Raw genomic sequence first — 21,530 nt, forward strand, 5'->3', positions numbered from 1 at the left:
ACCGGTGTATGCACAGGGCACCTTGTGTGCCCCAGGCATGTCTCATTCCTTTCAGCCTTGGCCTACCTAATACACAAAATCCTGTCTGGGGTGGTGCTAGCACCTCCCAAGGCAGGAAACCCTTTGTCTGAGCCTCCCTTGCTGGAAGGACTCCCAGCAGCAGGAGGTCAGACTTGTGTCTGTGGTGGCAGCATCCATTTTGTGATGCTGAGGCTCGAGTTAACTTTAACCGGGGATCACAGTTACATACATGTCGTGTCCCTCTAGAAGGGTGGAATGCTAACCCCGTCGCCAGAATTGTCGAGGGGTTAGTATTCCAATTCGTATGACACCTTACTCGACAACTTTTGATAATGCTATGCCAAAGTTAGCATTTGACCGCGAGGTTCATAATGCACTTAAGAGTATATGGTATAGCGTTATCATGGAACAGCTATGAGGACTTGGTTCCGCAAGCTGCAAACGGGCTCAGCTCATGCCAGAGCACCATCTCACATAATTCCAAGCACTCTGCCTTCAGGATTGATAAGGCCTGCCATAGGAGTGACTGATAGGAATATATGTGTCCATTTTAGGGTTTAGATATAGGAATACTATATCTAAAGCAAAGGGTGATTACACCACCTTACCCCAGCTGTCGTGCAGCCAGTTGTGTCAGATTTGGGTAGCCAGCCAGGGGTGGCATAATACATGCTGCAGCCCCTGGTAGGCCCTGGGTACACCTATGCCCTGGATACCTAAGGTATACTGTACAGGGACTGATAAGGTGGCCCAGTACCAATTGGTAAATGCACCTAAGGTACATGCTTGTCAATTTAGAGAGAGAACAGCTAGGCTGTGGATCTGATTAGCAGGCCCACAGCCAGGGAAAAACGTAAACCAGTGAAGCAAAAAGCAAAAATCTGGGGTGGCCATGGGATTGCAGACCCCACTCTCCTACAGGAAGTTCTGTGACCTCTCGGATTGTGGGCTGTATCAAATGCCAATATGCAGTGAGGTGGAGCAAAGAAAACTGGCAGAGTGATTGACTGCCCTATGCAGGGGGACATGACAACCGAAGGAAGGCAGCTTTTGTCATACGAACCAATTTGTCCAGGAAGAAGTTGGTATACAGCTGCTGTACAGAGACAGCTTGCAATTCACTCATGCACCGAGCTGAAGGGATTACAATGAGGAATGTTTCTTTCAACAACAAGATACGTAGGCATCAACTATGCATTGGTTCAAATGGGGCACAAATGAGAACGGTGAGTACCAAATTCAGGTCCCACAGCTGCATCACAAATGATGTTGGCAGGAACATATGAATCAGTCTTTTCAAGAAGTGTATCACAGCAGGTCATTTAAGAAGGGATGGCTGATCAGGTAGATATAAAAAGGTTGACAAATAAGTCTTAACTTGTGACACAGCAAAGCCTAGTCGGGCTAAAGAAAGAGGGCTGCTTGCTGCCAAAATGACACCAACTACTTTGGGAGTAAGGTCGAAGTCCAACAATTGTTGCCTCTCAATCTCCATGCATGAAAGTGTAGGTTGTGAAGGCTCAGATGTATGAACCTGCCCTGCTGCAGAGGGAAGATGTTAATCGCTATCGGTACCACACTCTCTTAGCCCATTTGATCCACTAGGATGTCTTAGGCCCGATATCTCAGATATCTTCTGATCTTTTTCGGAACTCTGGACAGGAGACTTAGGAACGGGAAGGCGGTACAGGAGTCCGGAGATCCAATCCAGACGAAAGACCTCTCCGAAGGAGAACTGTCTTGAGAACTCCAATGAGCTAAAGTGTGGACACTGAACCTTTGCTGCCATGGCAAAAAGATCATGCTAAGGTTTTCCCCATTGGTGGAAGATGCTTTGTGCCACCTTTGAGTGCTGCCGCCATTCGTGATCGCCTAGGCAATGTAGGCTACGTTCTTCTGCCCTGGGGTTTAAAGATTCTGTTAGGTGCTGTGCGACCAGGGAGATTACCTGGGCATTCAGCCACTTCCAAAAACACATGGCCTCCTGGAGCAGGACCCAAGACTTCACTACACCTGGCCTGTTGCAGTAGCACATGGCGGCCTTGTTGTAGGTGAGAACCTGAACCCGTTCCCCTCTGATAGTCAGGAGGAAAGCGAATTGCCTGCAACTCAAGTAGGCAAGATGGAGGTAGGCTTCCGCCAAAAACTAGGGATTTCTGATCTCCAGCTCTACCAGATGACCTCCGCAACACAGCAGTAACTCATCTGTTATAACTGTCAGCTTGGGATGGGGAAAGGATTGTGGTTTGTCACCAGTTCAATTTCGGTCTAGCAACAATCACTGTAGATCTTTCACAATCTTTTTTGACACCAGGATGGAATCCAAAAGGTTCCTTTGGTGCGAACTCACTTTAGAGGTGCTATATGGCATGGTTCACAAGCAGGAAACCTCAGAGCAACTCTCAGTGAAACCGAGGTCAAGGGTCGAAACATCGGGATTACAGCATGAATGTCCTGGACTCATTGAGGGAGTAAAGACTCAAAACGGTACCCTGAGCTGGATGGCTCCAACACAGGGAAGCTATTGTGAAGGAGTCAGGTGTGACTTCGGCATGTTGATGATAAAACTCAACAATGTCAACAGGTCAGCCGTCGTCTGGAGGTGGTTTGAGACTGTGTGAGACTAGCCTGCCTTCAGAAGTCAGTCTTTGAGGTATAGCAAGTCTGGTATATTCAACCTCTGCAGATGGGCAGCTACCACCTCCGTCCCCTTTGTGAACATTCGAGGAGCACTGGTAAGGCTGTGGGGGTGATAGAAAACCAAAAGTGCTACTGGCCTGCTTGGTACCACAGGTACGGTCTATGGGAATGCACGATGGGAATGTGGAAGCATGCATTCTGCTAATCCAGCACCATCATTCAATCTCCTGGATCCAGGCAAGACAAATCTTGGGCCAGGGTGAGCAATATGAAATTGTCCTTCCAAAGGAAGAGGTACAGAGGATAAAGATTTAGGATGGAAAGAAAGTCTCCATCCTTCTTCGACACCATGAAATAATGTAAGTAACAGCCAGTCCTGATCTCTGAAGTTGGCACCCTCTATATTGCGCTCTTTGCTAAGAAAGTCTGAACCTTTTTGTGGAGTATGGACAAGTGGTCCTCCAGAATTAGATGTAGGAGGCATATCCAGAGGATAACACAGGAGAGGTAGAGAGTAACCCTGTTGTACGATTGGAAGCACCCTTTGGTAGGATGTATGGCTTCTCCATTATAGAAAAAGTGAAAGGTGATGTGACCTCCGACTGGGCGATGGTGAGCAGCTGAGGGAGAATTAAAGATTTTTGTGGCAGTTAAAGAGGAGCACATTGACCCTGGGGCCTGGACGTTGTTGGTCTGTTCAGCACTAGAAAAAAGGGAACAACAATCAGTCCAACCAGTCCAAATCGGATGCCGGCATCCTCTCTATGGTTCCCTAGGCCACGAGAGATTTTACTTCTCCTCGGAAAATGGTCTTTCGTGAGCAGCTGTGGTGGGGAAGGCATGTCGGAGCAGGGTGGGGAGGTGGGGCGGGGTAAATGGGCTAGAAAAGGGAAGGGAATAACCGTTCTAAACAACCTGAAGCATCCACTGGTCGATGTGATCTCCCACTGGGTGATCATGAGCTACAGTACGGAACTGAAAGTGGTTTTGCAGCAGCTGCTGGAGTAGGGGATGGGGTTTGGGCAGATTGTTGCCCTCTGGACCTGGAACATAGCAGCCGTATCTACAGTCTCTGCCTCGAAAGGCTTCGGAGGGCCTGATGCTGTTGAGGCATGGTTTGCTGTTGCCTCTGTTGGTATCCCATTCTGAAGCCCCATTTAGAGCCCAACTGCTAAGGAAACTACCACATCAGTGGTGCCAGCCGAAGAGAGCACACTGTCGCTTTGCTATGCCTTAAGCTCTCTAGCGCGGAGTCTGCTTTGTCTGCTGTCAAATGGCATGTCAGTTAGTGAATCTTGGACGTCACTGAAAAATCCAGTGAAGTGGTTCCAGGCACGGTCCAGAAGCACCACACTAGTTCAGACTGCTCCATTCAAACAAGCAGTAGTATCCACGGCTGATCTTATGGAAACGTTCGCAGTGTCTTGGCCATCCTGTATGAGAAGTTGGAGGCTGGGTCGAATGTTATCTGGGACTGTTGGCAAGATGTCTGCCACCATGTCCCACAGTGCATGGGAGTATCTCCCCAGAAGGCAGCTAGTGTTGACTGATTTTAAAGCAAGGCTAGCCGAGGAGAATAGACTCTTCATGAAAGTCTCCAAGAGTTTCAACATTATCTAGGCTATGGGTGTTGTTGGGAACACACTGGTCAATTCTGAGGCTTTCTCTTGATGACCATAGACAGTGGAGGCTGTGAATGAGGCTGTTTTGTGTCCATGCTCGAAGCTCAATGCCAATGTGGGAAGAGTACTCTACCTAGGCATGGACATTTTTCTGTGACTCTGGCTTGGTGGTGTGGGTCTAGGAGCTGCTGGCATTATTTAAGACCCTCGGTATAGTCTTAGATCAAGGACTTCTGGCCTTTAGAGCCCGCTAGACTTCCTCCTCTAACTCATGCTCCAACATGCTTGAGGACATTGTGTCTGTAATTTCGGATGGGCCAGCTTCCTCATCTTCTGTGGCACTGAAGGAGTCTTCTTCTCTGAAGATGTCCAAGGTTGCAGAAGATGTCAGTTGGTGCATCTTGCAGTGTGCCCAGAGCCTTTACCATCTGTACCATAGGATTTTATTTGAGCAGGAAAAGAGGCAGAACTCCACAGCAGGTGTTCTCATGGTCAGGAGAAAAGCAGAGGTTTGGGTTATAGATGTCATGATGGTCCGACAGATGTATTTCTAATTGCACTGGGGCAATGTTAAAAAGGTGTCCGTTTCGTAACTCACTTCTGGTCATCATTTTCTGGAGCAGAAGTCTGAAAGAGGAAAACCGGTTTCCAAAGGTCTTGAGATGCCCCAGGCATCAGTCCTCAGAAGGTGTCCATGCCAAAGCGTGACAGAAAGCTCTTGAGGCACAGACTGGCTACTAAAAGTGTTTGTTCTGAAATTCCACCATGTGGGCCCAAAAACATGTTAAAACACAACAAACCAAGAGCCCTCTCAGTTTACATTCGAACCAAATAGCGGAAGCAAACAATCTAATACAGAGTTGGTGCCCATGCACAATAAAGGGAGAAGTCACAGCACATCTTGTGACTTGAAAGACTTCTTTGAACAAAAGCAACTTGCAAACATTTGAGTATAACACTAGATGGCAGGAGTATGCAGACCATGAGTGTCGATAGCCATGCACACTTCAAACATATTTTTGATTTTTCGAAAACGGATAAAAGTTAAGAACATTAGAAATAAAAATAAAAAGTACTTACGATTCATTGTTTTCCATCAGAACCTTAATATTATTCTTTATCATTTTTAATCTTTCCTGGTGTTCTTTCTTTTCTTGCTGCCATTTTTTCACTTCATTTTCTAAATCTTGGTAAAACCAATCAAGCTCTGCCTTTGAAATCTAGAAGAAAAACATTTTTTATTGTCAGATAGTTACATTTCAAGCAGCCGGACACATATATAATGTATAGTATTGTGAAAAAGAGAGCATACCCTCTTTTTACTGTTTTAAATAGAAATATACAAGTGTTCATTTAGTCTGCACTGTGCCTAACAGAAGACAAATCTATCTTCATGTGACAAATGAACAAGTTACCTACTTTTAGTAAAGCTCATTCTGGTAGAGTCTCTAACTGCAGATTCCTGACCTTTTGAATATTCTCCATATATCAAACTGGATCCGTAAATCTTTGAGCAGTACCTCTGCGTGCCTATAGGTAGCGCTGTGAGGCTCTGCACTGATGCAGTAACACCCCGGAAATTAAGAGCAGGGATAAATATAAGTGTCACTCCCGAGCACTGACGTCAGTTTCTTTTGAGTCAGTCAGTGCCCCAGGATACGGAGTCCACTACAGAAAATTGACTTTGACCAGTGTGCACATCTTTAGGTCTCGGCTATAACACGCTGAAAAGCGCGTTCTCGCCAGAGAACTATTGTCGGCGTCTCAGCAGTCTGAGAACACCGAAGTGAGACAAGACCTGGCCGCGCGCAGCGTTTTTCCATAGGATAACGTTGTGCGCGCGGCTAGGTCTTGTCTCCACAGTGCTAATGCAGGCCGGATCGCGACGCGCGCCTGCTGGAATGCAGGGGGAGTCTGCATACCAGCGCGCGGCGCTGCTAAAGAGGAGACTGAGTGCGGGAGAGGCGGAGGCTGTTATGGCGCATGTGTGTCTCTGACATAAAGGGGAGAGAATGGCATTATTTTGAGCCGGCAGAACGTCCCCAGCGGGTGAGTTATGCTCTCTAAGTTTAGTCGCCTTTCGTTGCTTTTTCGCACTTTTTTTTAAAGAGGGGAGTAGGGAAATAAATTTCCCTTCAGAACCCACGTGCGTATGGACGCCCTGCTTGTTGTGCTGCTTACAGGCTTTTGGTGATATTTGCATAAGTCTGGGCTGCCGGTATCTTGTACTCCGGGCTGCTTCTTCTCCGCCCGGCTTTCTCTCGGTCAGGTTCCTGTCTTGTGTCCGTCTGGCCTTTGGCGCGTTCTCGATTCGGTGTCAGTGTGTCACGGGGAGGGGTAGGGGAGTGGCCAATGTAGAAGGAAACAAACGACCATGGGTTCGGGGAGAAGTGACCCGTGAAATCAATGCGTGATGAAGGCGACAGCCAGAAAGCCACCGAGGGCAGCAGCGTGCCATCCCACGCAAAGCCGCGGAGAGCAGCAGAACGTGCGGACGTCACTCCCAAAGAGTGACAACTTTCAACAGGACTGCAGAGCTTAACGGCTAAAACGGCCGACCTTGAAGCTGAGGAACCAGGTTCGAGTCTGGCGGGAGGCTCAAGCATCCTGTGATGCACTTAATCTCCCTGTGCTAAAAAAAACCCACAGATTAAATAATAATTTGTCCGGCTGTAATGCAACTGGTGCCCTTGTAAAGCGCTTCGATACCTTCGGTCGAGTTGGTGCTATATGAAACTGCAACAACAAAACACAAATCTGACAGTCTGGATGCAGGAGCGTGCAGCGCAGATATTTGTTGCACTTCTCTAAATCCAATCTCCCTTTTCAAAACTTGCGAGCGCACAGACACGTGCACCTATCCCTACTCACCCACATGACAAATACTCGTTATTGACTCTTAATTGGAACGTATTACTTACAAACCTTTAGGAAACAATACTACTCTTCGCATTGAATCGCCTGCTTTGGATGCGCAATGTTTGAATACAACCTTCCAGGGGTGTAGTGAAGCACTAGCCCCGATTACAGTTGCGCATGCACCAGTCAGTACTCGACATTGGACGTATGTGACGAACGCCTTGTAAAATCTGTCGAGTAGGGTGCGAAATGACCTGCAAGAGTTAAGCTTTTTGCCAAAGTTTGGGCCCCCTCTTCTCTAATGTTGAAGACAGCCCGTCCCATACTGAAATGTAGCTACTATATTTCCTGTCGCCGTTTTTCGTTGGCAGCATAGCACCAGCGTCTCCAAAGTAAATGCATGCTGTTTGGACAGGCATCATAAAACTGCAAATAACGCAGCACTGTCTAGAGTTTATTTAGTTGCCACATGCTGTCTTGTTGATACAGTTTTTCGGTGGGGCTAAATGATGGAATGTATTTGGAAAAAGCAAATTCAGTTTGTACTAATTATAAGCACCGTTTAATTGTTATTTAAATAAAGAGTGGCTTTTCAGCTTAGTGTCCCTTTTTAAAAAAAAAGCGTTTTTCTTTGTTGCCAGTGTGAGGACACCACTGGTAACCATGTGATTTATCATTTGTGTAATCAGCCAGTCGATGAATAACCTTGACACTTGGGGGTTATTCACAAACCTTAACTAATTTACGAGTGTAATGTTACTACTTGTAGCTTTTCACATGGATCTCTGCTATTGGCATTGTAAATGACAGTGCCATTTATTTATGTTTTAAAAACAAAAAAATAAATAAAAATAATGTCATGAGCAATGCCAATAGCTCTAACTTTAACAATGCCGAGACCACTGCATTGTAAATGCTTGTTGTACTTGTGATCTTATTAATGAATAGAGTCCAAGTCAGAAAGGGGAGGATGGGTGGGTCACTGATGAATCTGCAGTTACAGAGCGTTACCGAAGGTAAGTAACTTAGGGCCAGATGTATGTAAAATCAAATGTGCGAGTCCTTATTAGCGAATCGGTAAAATTCGCTATTAAGGACTCGCAAATTTGATTTTACAAAATTGAATGTAGGTAGGAATCGCTAAAATATTAGTGATTCCGTAATATTCCTTAATGACGAATCGCAAATTGAGATTCGTTAATAAGGAATACCTACCCATTCATTCCTATGGGCTAGGAGGCCAATAGGAATGAATGAGCAGATATTCACTATTTGTTATTGTTATGTAGTTTTATAGAGCGCGCAGCTGCCCCAGCAAAGGGGCGTCCTGGCGCTGAAAGCGGAGTCAGAAAGGCAGGAGGACTAGCCCGTTGAAAACTGATGAGTTTTGATGGCCTTGCAGAAAGGAAGCAGGCCATCCAAGCGACGGGTCTGAACGGGAAGAGAGTTCCACAGCTTAGCGGCCAGGTAACGGAAAGACCGGCCCGCGCTCTGAGACGTTTCACCCGGGGGACCGCAGCCAAGTATTGCTCGGCAGAGTGTAACTGGCGCGTGGGGACAGAAGGGGCCAGTAGATTGGATAAAATCTCAGGGGACGAGAGTTTTAGGATTTTAAAGGTAAGACAGAGTGCTTTGAATTCAATCCTCTTCGGAACAGGTAGCCAGTGGAGATGCCGCACGGCGCCTGATGTGGAGCAGGTTCTAGGGAGCCTGAGCAGGACACGGGCGGCAGCATTTTGGACTTGCGGAAGGCGATTTACCTCCGGCTTATTGGCGCCTAACATTTGCGATTCGCTATTAATGAATCTCAAAGAGCGGGAGCTATTTCAATGGTGCCAGGGTGTCAAAAGGACACCCTGTTGCACCCCTGAAATGTGCATGTGTGCACATGTGGCGCACATACATGCCCTAAGGGCATGAATGTGTGTCACGTGGCACTTTAAAAAAAGCAAAAAAGTGCTTTTATAAAGGAAACTTCAAGTTGGTGGTAATTAGCGATTCCTTAAGGCTAATGTGCACTTTCTTTTGTGCTACTTACATTGCATTTAAGGAATCGCATTGAGCGATTCCTTAAATGCAAGAGCAAAATAAGGAATCAATTTTGCGATTCCTTATTTTGCTAGTAGGTTTAAACTCACCTACATTGCTCGCAGACATATACTGGTCGCAAACGCTGAAATTCTGAGAATTTCAGCGTTAGCGCTCGGTATTTTGCCACCTACATCTGGCCCTTGGTCTTCTAATTGAGACTTCTAACCACACATTCCTCGCCTTTTGACTAGATACCAGAGTAGTACCTATTTGGAGGAGGCTCTGTGAATTGGCTAAAATCAAAAAGTCCTGTAGGACCGAGCAAGCCCCTTTTGTCAAACTTGGCAGTCCACATAGTAGTGCTTCGTGAATATATGGAGTGATGGACAAGTAGATGCCTGGCAGGCACTCCATGTGCCAAAGCAGTAAGAGGAACTTTTTCTCTTGTGATATGAGCTTGCAGCCCTTCTGGAGGCTGCCTTTGTAGCCAATGTGTAGATCTTTTATTTATTGAGATTTACATGGTATACAGAGGTACAATGTCAATATCCATCACAAGATCATGTCTCGAATATCTCAGACTGTTGTAACAAAGCAACATAAATCAAACAAAAAACTTGATACAGAATGTGTCTCCAGTACAAGAAATAGCCATCACAACCATTTGTCGTTATAAACATTCCGTCTCTGGTTATCAATACTGTATGACGTATATACCATGTATAATCCCCTAGGGCATCCATAGCTTTGTAAGGTAGGCAATACGAGGCACATCTAGTTCCTTAACTATTCACCTTTCAGGAGTCTCTTTACAGGTCCAGAAACATTCATAGCATAGCAGATCTGGATGCAGAGTACAAACCAGCTGGAGATGGTCCATTTCTGCATAACTTGCATTTTGTTCTCCCCAGTGAACCCCACTAAGAGCCAATAGTCCATCTGGTGTTCTCTGGTACGATCGAAGTAAAACTACAGTGCTCTTCTGGGGTCTCTCCTCCTCCTTAGAGGGGTGACACGGAGCAGAGAACGTTGGCAGGGTGATGGTTAGACCAACATGGAATGGCGTCACAACTTTCACCCAAAAGGATGCTTGCATCCGCATAACCAGTATGACAGTGACAACTGAGTCCGGTTACCTCTCTCTCTGCTGGGAAAGTGTGTGCCGGCAAATTTGCTCAAACTGCACTTGCACTTTGAATATTAGCCCAGTTTTTATTTCCTTGTTCAGCGTCCGCGCCAAAGGCAAGCCTGTCTGCCCACGTAGGCGCCAGGCGCCGGCTACTCTGCCGGTATTACATACCACCCAGAGAAGATTTTACGATATAGCAGAGAGGCCCTCATGGAAATAGGGAAAACCTTAAAATGCAGGAACCCTATTGTGCAATTCAAAACAGACTTAATTTTGAGTTGTAATCACTGTAATTGGTGTGCTTCCAATGGTTTCCTAGAGAGGAAGTCAGCAGCTTATCTTCCTCACAGTCCAGACGGGGCAACAGTTAGACAAGACGCACAAGTTACTACTTGTGTAACGCTATATCTGTAAGAGACATTAGTTAGTGATAGATTCCTTACCTTAGAATATCCCCAGGCGTCAGACTGGATATGGAAACTTTTTGCGTAGCAGTACCCATGCGTGTCGGTAGGCGTTGTCGGCGTCGTGGGCACCGTGATGACGTCGTCGGAGTACTTAGACGCCGCCTCCGCATGCTGACGTCAGTTCTTATACGAAGCTTTTCCGAGCCAGAAACGCAGAGCCATGATAGAACCAACACTGGTGCCATGAAACTAGGGCCCTGAAAGGGGATGACCTTAACCCTAGATATCGGTTTGCAGAACGGGGAGGATGGGTGGGTCGGTAAGGAATCTATCACTAATTAATGTCTCTTACAGATATATCGTTACACAAGTAGTAACTTGTGCATCTGAAAGAGACACGTTAGTCATAGATTCCTTACCTTAGAATAGATACCCCAGTAATACCAACCCCGGTGGTGGGTCAGCGAACCAATAATCACACCAGAAAGTCCTGGAGGATGGAACGGCCAAAGAAGCCATCCCTCCGGACTTGGCTGTCCAGGCAGTAGTGTCTTGCGAACGTGTGCAGTGAGGCCCACGTAGCTGCCTGACAAATGTCCTGCAAGGGGACTTACCAGCCCAGGGCGGTAGTAGTCGCTGTGACCCGAGTGGAATGGGCCCTCAGCCCAACAGGAGGTTCCTTTTTAGCAAAGGAGTAGCAAGCCTGGATGCACAACACGATCCACCGATAGATGGTCCGTTTGTGCACCGCCCGTCCCTTTTTAGCGCCCACATAACCAACAAAGAGTTGGTCATCCACCCGGAACTGGCGTGTACGAGTCAGATAGAAGGAAAGCGCACGTTTTGGGTCCAAACGGTGGAGCCTCTCATCCTCTTTCGAGGGATGCGGAGGCGGAAAGAAGGTGGGCAAGGTGATGGACTGCCCGATGTGGAAGGCTGTGACTACCTTGGGCAGGAAGAGGGTCTTGTCCGCAACACAACCTTGTCCGGATGGACAGAAAGAAAAGGAGGATTGGAAGAAAGAGCCTGGAACTCACTCACTCTCCTGGTAGAGGTGATGGCAACCAGGAAAGCAGTCTTCAGAGTAAGAAGGCGGAGAGGACAGTTATGAAGAGGCTCAAAGGGAGCGCACATCAGATAGGTAAGTACAAGGTTCAAGTCCCACTGGGGCATCACGAACGGAACAGGAGGGAACATGTGTGTGATGCCCTTCAAAAACCTATTTACAATTGGGGACTTGAACAAAGATGGCTGATCAGGTAGCCTTAAGAAGGCGGAAAGGGCAGAAAGGTAGCCCTTGATAGTGCCCAGAGCAGAGCCCTGCTGGGCAAGAGAAAGAAGGAAGAGGAGAACCTCGGAAAGGGGGGCAGAGAGTGGATCCACAGCCTTTGCTGTGCACCATACCACAAATCTGTTCCACCTGCAGGCGTATACCGACTTTGTGGAGGGACGCCTAGCTGCCAGAATGACATTACAGACTTCAGGAGGCAAGTCAAATGGCCTCAACTGTCGCCGCTCAATCGCCAAGCATGGAGGTGGAGACTGGACAGGTTCGGGTGGAGGACCGTCCCCTGCTGCTGCGACAGAAGGTCCTCCTGAAGAGGCAGACGAATCGGGGGATCGACAGACATACTGAGTAGCTCGGGATACCAGTACCTTCGTGCCCAGGCCGGAGCTGTAGGAGAGTAGGGTCTGCAATCCTATAATCACCCAGATTTTTGCTTTTTGCTTCACTGGTTTACGACTTTCCCTGGCTGTGGGCCTGCTAATCAGACCCACAGCCTAGCTGTTCTCTCTACTCCAAATTGTACCCAGGTACTGAATTGGCACTGGGCCCTCTCCAAGTCCCTGTACCCAGGGCTGAGGTGCACCCAGAAGTCTCCCAGGGGCTGCAGCATGTATTATGCCACCCCTGGGCCGACTAACTAAATCAGACACAACTGGCTGCTTGACAGCTGGGGGCAAAGTGGTGTACTCACCCTCTGCTTTAGATATAGTATTCCTATATCTAAACCTAAATGGGCACACAGATCTCCTATCAGTCACTCCTATGGCAGGCCTTGACAATCCTGAAGGCAGAGTGCTTGGGATCGTGTGAGATAGTGCTCTGGCATGAGCTGAGCCTGTCTGCGGCTTTCGGGATCCATCCCTTAGCCGTTTCCATGATATCGCATACCATATACTCTTAAGTGCATTATGATCCTCGCGGTTATATGCCAACTCTGGTATCGCTTTATCAAAACATGTCGAGTAAGGTGTCATACGAATTGGAATACCAACCCCTCGCCAATTCTGGCGTCGGGGTTAGCATTCCACCCTTCTAGAGGGACACGACATGTATGTAACCTGTAACCCCGGTTAAAGTCAGACAGAGCCTTAGCTCCACAAAATGGATGCTGCCACCGAGACATAAGTCTGCCCTCCTGCTGCTGGGAGTCCTCCCAGCCCAGGAGGCAAGGACAAAGGGTTTCCTGCCAGGGGCGGTGCCAGCACCGTCCCAGACAGGATTTTGTGTATCCTAGGTAGGCAGGGCTTTAGAGGAAGGTGACTGCAAGTGGCACCCCGGTGCTCACTGTGCATAGGCCGGCTTGAACCAGTTCCAGGGGCACTCCAGCCCCTGATCTGGGGAAAGCCCGCCAAAGGAGATGGGTGTAACCACCCCCCTCCTAGTCCCACCCATAGGGCAGGACTTAGTCGCGTGCCAGCCCCTTTTTGCAGGATAAAGGTAGGAACTGGCCCCCTTCCAAACTAGATCATCTTTGAATCCTGAACCGACTTTTCACGAAAGGAACTCAAGACTCTTCTCAAGATTTCTCCCTTGTGACTAAGGAGTAGTCACCCTGCAGCAGCAGGCACCAACCAAGCATCGCGGTCTGCTGTAAGTCTCTCCTCCGGATCAAGACTGCCCAGCACGACGAGAACCGGCTTCCCTGGCACCTCTGACCTCAGCCCAGCTGTGATCCGTGGGTGTGACGAGACCTCGAGGGACCGGCCATCTTTAAAGACTGCACGACGCTTGTCCAGCACGACCACCGAGTGACCCTCGACTGAGTGCTTTGGGGTAAGAGAAGCCCCGACCCTGAGCAGCTCCAGCACCGAAGTTCAGCCCCCCTGCATCCACGAGATCTGCGTGGGGCCCTTCTGCTCTTTGCTGCTCACTGCGTTGTCCAGGTCACTTGCCCGTTGGCTAGTGGCCCTCTTACGACGCTTCACGACGACAAACACCGCTGGTCTGGTTGCTCCAGACTAGCCCTTGCTCCCCTCCAAAAGAGGAGCACCCTGGACCCTCCTGGTCCACTCCAGACTCCATTTTAAGTCCACCGCGTGGGCTTGCATTTGCCAAGACTTGTTGCCCCAATCCTGGGTCCAGCGACGTCGACAGCAGAGACCTTCGTGGGACAGCTCGCACCTCCATCCTGGTCGCCGACAACGCCTCCTGGTCCGAGAGACTGCAGAGCCCAGCAGCGCCCACTCACCTGGTCGAGGTGACTTCGTCCGGTGCCATCCTGGTGCCCACCTAAATCACCGGCTAGTGATTCAGAACTTGGTCCCCTCTGCTTACAGGTCTTCTTCTTCCCTGATCCAGGCTTGGATCACCACGAACTTCTTCACTGGCCGCCTGCCAGCAACTTCTTTCTTCAGGCTCCTGGTTCTTCAACGAGGGTTTCCGACGCAACTTGAACCCTATGCAGCCGCAGCCCCTGGGCTAGGTAAACTGAGTACTCCGGTGCTCCAGCATAGTCCAACACCCTAAGTGTTCGGATCCACTCTTGTTTTCGCCCCACCTAGTCGGGTTCGCCCGAGAACAGTAACTTTGTGATTGCTAGTATCCATAGACTTGTTCCCGCATTACGCGTGAGAGTTCCCACTCTGCACACGGCGTCCCTAGGCCTCCTGCTTCCAATCTAAGGGTTCAGCATTGTAGGCCTAGCGTTTCTACAGTCTAGAAAAGTATTACTTACCTGCTAGTAACTTCGCATTCCACTTCTTGTGTGTATGGTTTTTCGTGCCCCTCGGGCATTTGTGTAAATTGTGCGACTTTCAGTATTTCTTCAAGAGTTTCGTTGTGTGCTTAGCTCCCTGTCTCATAAAGAGCCAGGGTAGTCCTGTTATGAATAAATATACTTTATTTTTGATAACAACTTGTGTGGTGTCCTTTCACTTGGTGTTCAAGGGGTAATGTGATGGTAAAACAGCTGGCTTAACACGCCCTCTAGAGTTTAGCCTAAAGACTGCACGTGTCCATGCTACTAGGATAGCTGGTCTATCAGGTTGACTTACAACCAAACATCAATAAGGGTTGTTTGGACTGATACATAGTGATCACTAGAATAGTGAGCACTGCATATCAGGCCAACTTCTCACAGGAGCCACAAGGATAACCTGGGCCCGGTCGCGCCTGATCTTCTTCAGCACTCTGGGCAGAAGTGGTATAGGCGGAAAGGCGTACAACAGACCGCAACTCCACTCGCGACGAAAAGCGTCTCAGAGCGAGTGCCGCCTTGGAAATTCCAACGCGCAGAACTGATGACATTGCGCGTTCTCTTCTGTGGCGAATAGATCTACCAAGGCTCTCCCCACTGCTGAAAGAGACCTTGTGCCACGTCCGAGTTCAGACGCCATTCGTGATCCATCATGCACCGACGGCTGAGTTCATCCGCCCTGGCGTTCAGGGAACCTGCCAGGTGTTGAACCACCAGGGTCACGCCCTGATGTTCCAGCCGCTGCCAGAGGCGCAGAGCCTCCTGGCATAGGGTCCACGACCCCACCCCGCCCTGTTTGTTGCAGTGCCACATGGCGGTGGTGTTGTCCGTGAACACCTGCACTACACTCCCCCGGGCAGAGGGGAGGAATGCCTTCAGTGCGAGCAGGATCGCCCGCAGCTCCAGAAGGTTGATGTGGAGCCGGGACTCTCCCGGAGACCCGAGGCCTCTGATCTCCGCCTCTCCCATGTGTCCCCCCCCAGCCCTGGAGGGACGCGTTTGTCACAACTACGTGCTCCGGTTGGGGTAGGGAGAGGGATCTGCCGCTGACCCAATCGCGGTCCGTGAGCCACCACTGCAACTGTCTTGCAGTGCCCTCCGAGATCAAGACATAGTCGGACAAGTTGCCCTGATGCTGGGCCCACTGAAACTTCAGGTCCCACTGCAGAGCCCGCATCCCACAGCGTCAACCTGACCGAGACTCGGGATAACGGCTGAAAGATCGGACTCAGAGCCTGAATATCCCGAACCCACTGTTCGGGAGGATAAACCCGAAACTGCGCCGAGTCTAGAACCGCTCCGATGAAGAGGAGCTTCTGAGAGGGACACAGGTGTGACTTCGGCACATTGATGGAGAACCACAGCAGGTGATGGAGGTCGGCCGTAGTCTGGAGGTGGCTGACGACTGTCTGCGGCAAGCCCGCCTTCAACAACCAGTCGTCGTGGTAGGGGAAGACTGAAACCCCTAACCTGCGCAGATGAGCTGCGACCACCGAAGGGGAGCACGGTAAACTGAAATTGCTCGTGGCCTACCGTGAACCGCAGGTAACGCCGGTGGGCCAGCAGGACGGGGATGGGGAAATAGGCGTCCAAGTCCAACGCTACCTTCCAGTCTCCTGGGTCTAGGGCAGCTAAGACCTAAGCCAAAGTCAGCATCTTGAACTTCTCCTTCCGGTGGAAGCCGTTGATGTTCCGTAGGTCCAAGATAGGGCGTAGGCCACCTTTGCACTTCTTGGGTACCAGAAAGTAGTGGGAGTAACAACCACACCCTACTTTTGGCCCAGGAACGCGCTCGAAGGCCCCCTTGGCCGTAACTTCCTCTTGCAGAAGTTTCAAGTCATCCCCCGACACGCAGTGGTACTGAGGTGGCATGGCTGGAGGGGGACGCTGTAGGAGAGTAGGGTCTGCTTCCTATGGTCACCCCCACTTTTTGCTTTGCTTTACTGGTTTTCGACTTAGATATGGTTGTGGGCCTGCTAATCAGACCCAACCCCCAGATGCACTCTCTCTAAATTCACACCATGTACTCTAGGTACATCCACAATTGGGAATTGATTCACCTCGTCAGCCCCTGTAGAAGTGTACCCTAGGTACTCAGGGCATAGGTGTAACCAAGGCCTACCAGGGACTGCAGCATGTATTATGCCACCCCTGGTTGCCACTCAAACTGACACAACTGGCTGATCACTCAGCTGGGGCAAGGTCGTGTAATCACCCCTTGCTTAGGTATAGTATTCCTATATCTACCCTTATATATAGACACACAGTAAACTATAAGTCACTCCTATGGCAGGCCTTAACAATCCTGGAGGCAGAGTGCTTGGTTATGTGTGAGATGGTGCTCTAGCATGAGCTGAGCCTGTCTGCAGCTTTCGGAACCATGTCCTTATAGCTGTTCTATGATATTGCAATACCATATACTCTTAAGTGCATTATGAACCTCGCGGTTAAATGCTAACTCTGGTTTGGCTTTATCAAAACATGTCGTGTAAGGTGTCATACGCTTTGGAATACTACCCCCTTGCCAATTCTGGCGGCGGGGGTAGCATTCCACCCTTCTAGAGGGAAAAGACATGTTAGTGCTGACTATCCCGGTTAAAGTTAACCAGAGCCCCAGCGTCACAAAATGGACGCTGCTGCCACACACACAAGTCTGACCTCCTGCTGCTGGGAGTCCTTCCAGTCACGGAGGTTTGGACAATAGGTTTCCTGCCTGGAGAGGTGCGAGCACCACCCCAAACAGGATTTTGTGTATTGGGACTGAAGATCAGCCCTCCAAACTCCATGAGTTCTGCATGGGGCCCTTCTGCTTGTGTTCTGCTCGACGCGTTGTCCGGTTGCTGGCGCGCTGGCTAGTAGCCTCTGTGACGACAATCCTTTTGAACCAACTCGCTGGTCTGGTTGCTCCAGACTGGCACTTGCCTCCCTGCAAAGGTGAGGCACCCCAGACCTTGCTGGTCTGCACCAGAAGCCTTCTGTGAATCCCGCGTGGGTTGCCTTTGCCAAGACTTGTTGACTCCAATCCGGCAGTCGACCCCTCCATCTGCGAGAACCTTCGTGGGACAGCTCCTCTCCAGCATCTGGTCGCCCTCGACGCCTCCTGGTCCGCGTGGCTGAAGAGACAAGCTTCAAGACAGCACCTGATTGCTCCTCGACGTCGTCTGGTTCCACCCGGTCACTGGCTAGTGCCCCAGACTCTGTCCCCTCTGCTTTTAGGTCCTCTTCATCATCGATCAACCCTTGGATCCACACGGACATATTCCTCCTGGTCGCCTGCAGCATCTTTGTTCACAGGCTCCATAGACTTAAACGGCGAAACCCGACACATCTTCACACCTATGCACCCGCTTCCTGTGGGCGAGGTAACGCGAGTACTTCGGTGCTCCTAAGGGTATTGACTATCCAAGTGTCTAGGTTTTTAGTTGTTTCCTCCTAGCTAAACCGGAAGAGTCCTAAATCCTTCTTTATCTAACTTCTAAGTTCCCATTGACTTTACATTGACTCCCGCGTGTGTGTAAAGACACTGCACGCGCCGCCTGTGGGCCTCCTACTTCTAAACTAAGGTTCAGACAGTGTAGCCCCAGCGATTCCCTAGGCCCTAGGCCTTTCCTTTTCTCGTGATGTGGTACTTATACCACTTTCTTAAAATATGGTTTGCTTCGACTCTAGGGCCTAACTGTAAATTGTGCAACTTAATGTATTCTGACTAGGTATCTTGTTATGTGCTTTGGCCTCTGACCTCAAAGAGTTCAGAGGAGTGTGTTAGTAAATAAATACATATATATTTTATATATATATCCTGTGTGGTGTCCTTTCATTTGATATTCAAGGGGTTACATATGGTAAAACAGCTGGCTTTACACGCCCTCGCGAGTCTTTTAGCCTAAGACTGTTCTGTCCACGCTACCACTAGGATAGGTGGTCTATAAGGTTGACTTACAACCATCACCATAAGGGTTGTTTGGACTGGTGCAAGGTGTTCATTAGAATAGTGAACATCATATACCAGGCCAACTTCTCACAGACGCCTCGAAGGGGAGGGAGTAGCCCCTTCGGACAATTTGCAGCACCCACCTGTCCGATGTGACAGTGCACCAGTGGTGGTGGTTGTGAGAAGGTGGCCTGATATATGATGCTGACCAGTTCTAGTGATCCCCTTGTATCAGTCCAAACAACCCTTATGGTGATTGGTTGTAAGTTAACCTTATAGACCAGCTATCCTAATGGTAGCATGGACAGAGCAGTCTTAAGCTAAACTCTTTTGGCATGTGAAGCCAGCTGTTTTACCACATATAACCCCTTGAATACCAGATGAAAGGACACCACACAGGTCGTTGTAAAAATAAACAATATATCTATTACTAACAAAACACCTCTGAACTCTTTATGAGATCAGCTAAGCACATGACAAGACTCTTAAGAAAAATACAATAAGTCGCACAAATTACAATGGTGCCCTAGGGGCACGACAAACCATATACTAAGTAAATGGTATAAGGAGATCGATAGAGGAAATGAAGATGCCCAGAGGCTGTAGGATCGCTGGGACTACACTACCCTAACCTTAGGTAAGTAGCAGGAGGCCCACGGGACGCGTGTGCAGAGTGAGAACTCACACGCGAGATGCGGAAGTCAATGGGCAGAACAAACTACGAAAAGTTAAGTAAAAGACCGTTCCGACTAGTTACGCCAAAAACGACAGGATACCTGGACACTAGGAGAGTCAATCTACCCTTGAGCACTGAAATGCTCTCGTTACCTCACCCACAGGCTGCGGCTGCATAGGTGTGAAAGTGCGTGGGGTTTCCGCATCGAAGTCAATGGAGCCTTGAAGAAAGATGCTGCAGGCGACTAGGAGGAAGATGTTCGGAGCGATCCAAGGGTGGATCGAGGAAGAAGAGGACCTGAAAGCAGAGGGGACAGTGTTCAAAGTCACTAGCCAGTGACAATTGTGGAACCAGGAAGGAACCAGAGGCTGTCGTCGCGATCAGGTGAAGAGTGGACGCTTGACTCTGCAGCCACGTGGACCAGGAGGTGTCTTCGACGACCAGATGGAGGAACGAGCTGTCCCACGCAGGCTCTCGCTGTCGGCGGTGTCGGATCCGGATTAGGAGTCAACAGGCCTTGGCAAAGGCAACCCACGCGGTGAGTGGAAATGGCGTCTGGTGGGGACCAGGAGGGTCCGGGGAGCTCCTCTTTTGGAAGGGAGCAAGGGCCAGTCTGGAGCAACCAGACCAGCGGTGTGGATTTCATAGATCGTCGTCTAGGAGGCCACTAGCCAGCCGGCAAGTGATCAGACAACGCGTCGAGCAGCAATCAAGCAATAGGGCCCCATGCACACTTACTCGAGGATGTCTCTGAAGTCGTGCTGGAAGCGAAGTGCAGTTTCTCCAAGATGGCCGGTCCCACGTGTCTCGTCGCACCCACAGGTCTCAGCTGTGCTGCAGATGTGGTTAGAGGTCGGAGAGGTCTGGGAGTCTGGGTCTCGTCGAGCTCTGAAGTCTGGTTCCGGCAGGAAGGACGACAAAGTGAACCGCTAGGACGCTTGATGGTGCCTGCAGTTGCAGGGTGGACACTCCTTGCCCACAAGGGAGATTCTTCAGTCTTCTGGGGAGCAGAATGTCGAAGTCCAGAGTTTCTTCTTGTAAAGTTGTTCAGGATAATCTAAATTGGAATGGGACCAGCTCCTACCTTTATCCTGCTAAAGGGGGCAGCACTAGTGTGGGACCAGGAAGGGGGGTGGTTACACCCCCTATCTTTTGTCCGGCTTCGCGCCAGAGCTGGGGCTGGAGTGCCCCAGCAACTGATTTGAACCGGGGTATGCACAGGGACACCTTGTGTGCCCCAGGCATGTCTCATTCCTTTCAGCCCTCCCTACCTCAATACACAAAATCCTGTCTGGGGTGGTGCTAGCACCTCCCAAGGCAGAAAACCCTTTGTCCAGGCCTCCCTCGCTGGAAGGACTCCCAGCAGCAGGAGGTCAGACTTGTGTCTGTGGTGGCAGCATCCATTTTGTGATGCTGAGGCTCTGTTTAACTTTAACCGGGGTTCACAGTTACATACATGTGTTATCCCTCTAGAAGGGTGGAATGCTACCCCCGTCGCCACAACTGGCGAGGGGGGGTAGTATTCCAAAGCGTATGACACCTTACACAACATGTTTTGATAATGCTATACCAAAGTTAGCAATAACCGCGAGGATTATAATGCACTTAAGAGTATATGGTATAGCGTTATCATGGAACAGCTATAAGGACTTGGTTCTGCAAGCTGCAGACAGGCTCAGCTCATGCTAGAGCACCATCTCACATAATTCCAAGCACTCTGCCTTCAGGATTGATAAGGCCTGCCATAGGAGTGACTGATAGGAGTATATGTGTCAATTTTGGGGTTAGATATAGGTACACTATATCTATAGCAAAGGGTGATTACACCACCTTGCCCCATCTGATTTAGCCATAAGAGGGGCTTATGGTCGGTCTGAATCTTGAAGTGAGTTCCAAACAAGTATGGCCTCAACTTCTTCAGGGCCCAAACCACAGCAAAGGCCTCCCTCTCAATAGCTGACCAACGTTTCTCTCTAGGGGTCAGCCTTCTACTTATAAAAGCAATGGGCTGGTCATGACCATCAATATTCAGCTGAGATAGAACAGCTCCCACACCCAACTCAGAAGCATCTGTTTGGACAATGAAGGTTTTGAAGTAGTCTGGACTCTTGAGAATAGGTGCAGTGCACATGGCCTGCTTCAGGTCGTTGAATGCCTTTTGACAGCTAACTGTCCACTGAACTTTCTTTGGCATTTTCTTGCTGGTCAAGTCATTAAGTGGTGTCACAATG

At 49.4% G+C, this 21,530-nt stretch overlaps 1 protein-coding gene across 5 annotated transcripts in view; it reads right to left on the bottom strand.

Annotated features, from left to right (window-relative positions):
- Positions 1 to 21,530, bottom strand: part of TTC3 (tetratricopeptide repeat domain 3) — a 1,911,479-nt gene that overhangs the window by 682,458 nt on the left and 1,207,491 nt on the right. For all 5 annotated transcript variants that reach the window (XM_078656864.1, XM_078656865.1, XM_078656863.1 and 2 more), the window contains one exon: positions 5,364 to 5,503. In XM_078656864.1, the coding sequence (XP_078512990.1) occupies positions 5,364 to 5,503 (140 nt within the window). The remainder of the gene's footprint in view (positions 1 to 5,363; positions 5,504 to 21,530) is intronic.

The sequence above is a fragment of the Lissotriton helveticus genome, chromosome 8, assembly GCF_964261635.1.
Source record: "Lissotriton helveticus chromosome 8, aLisHel1.1, whole genome shotgun sequence".
Lineage (NCBI taxonomy): Eukaryota > Metazoa > Chordata > Amphibia > Caudata > Salamandridae > Lissotriton > Lissotriton helveticus.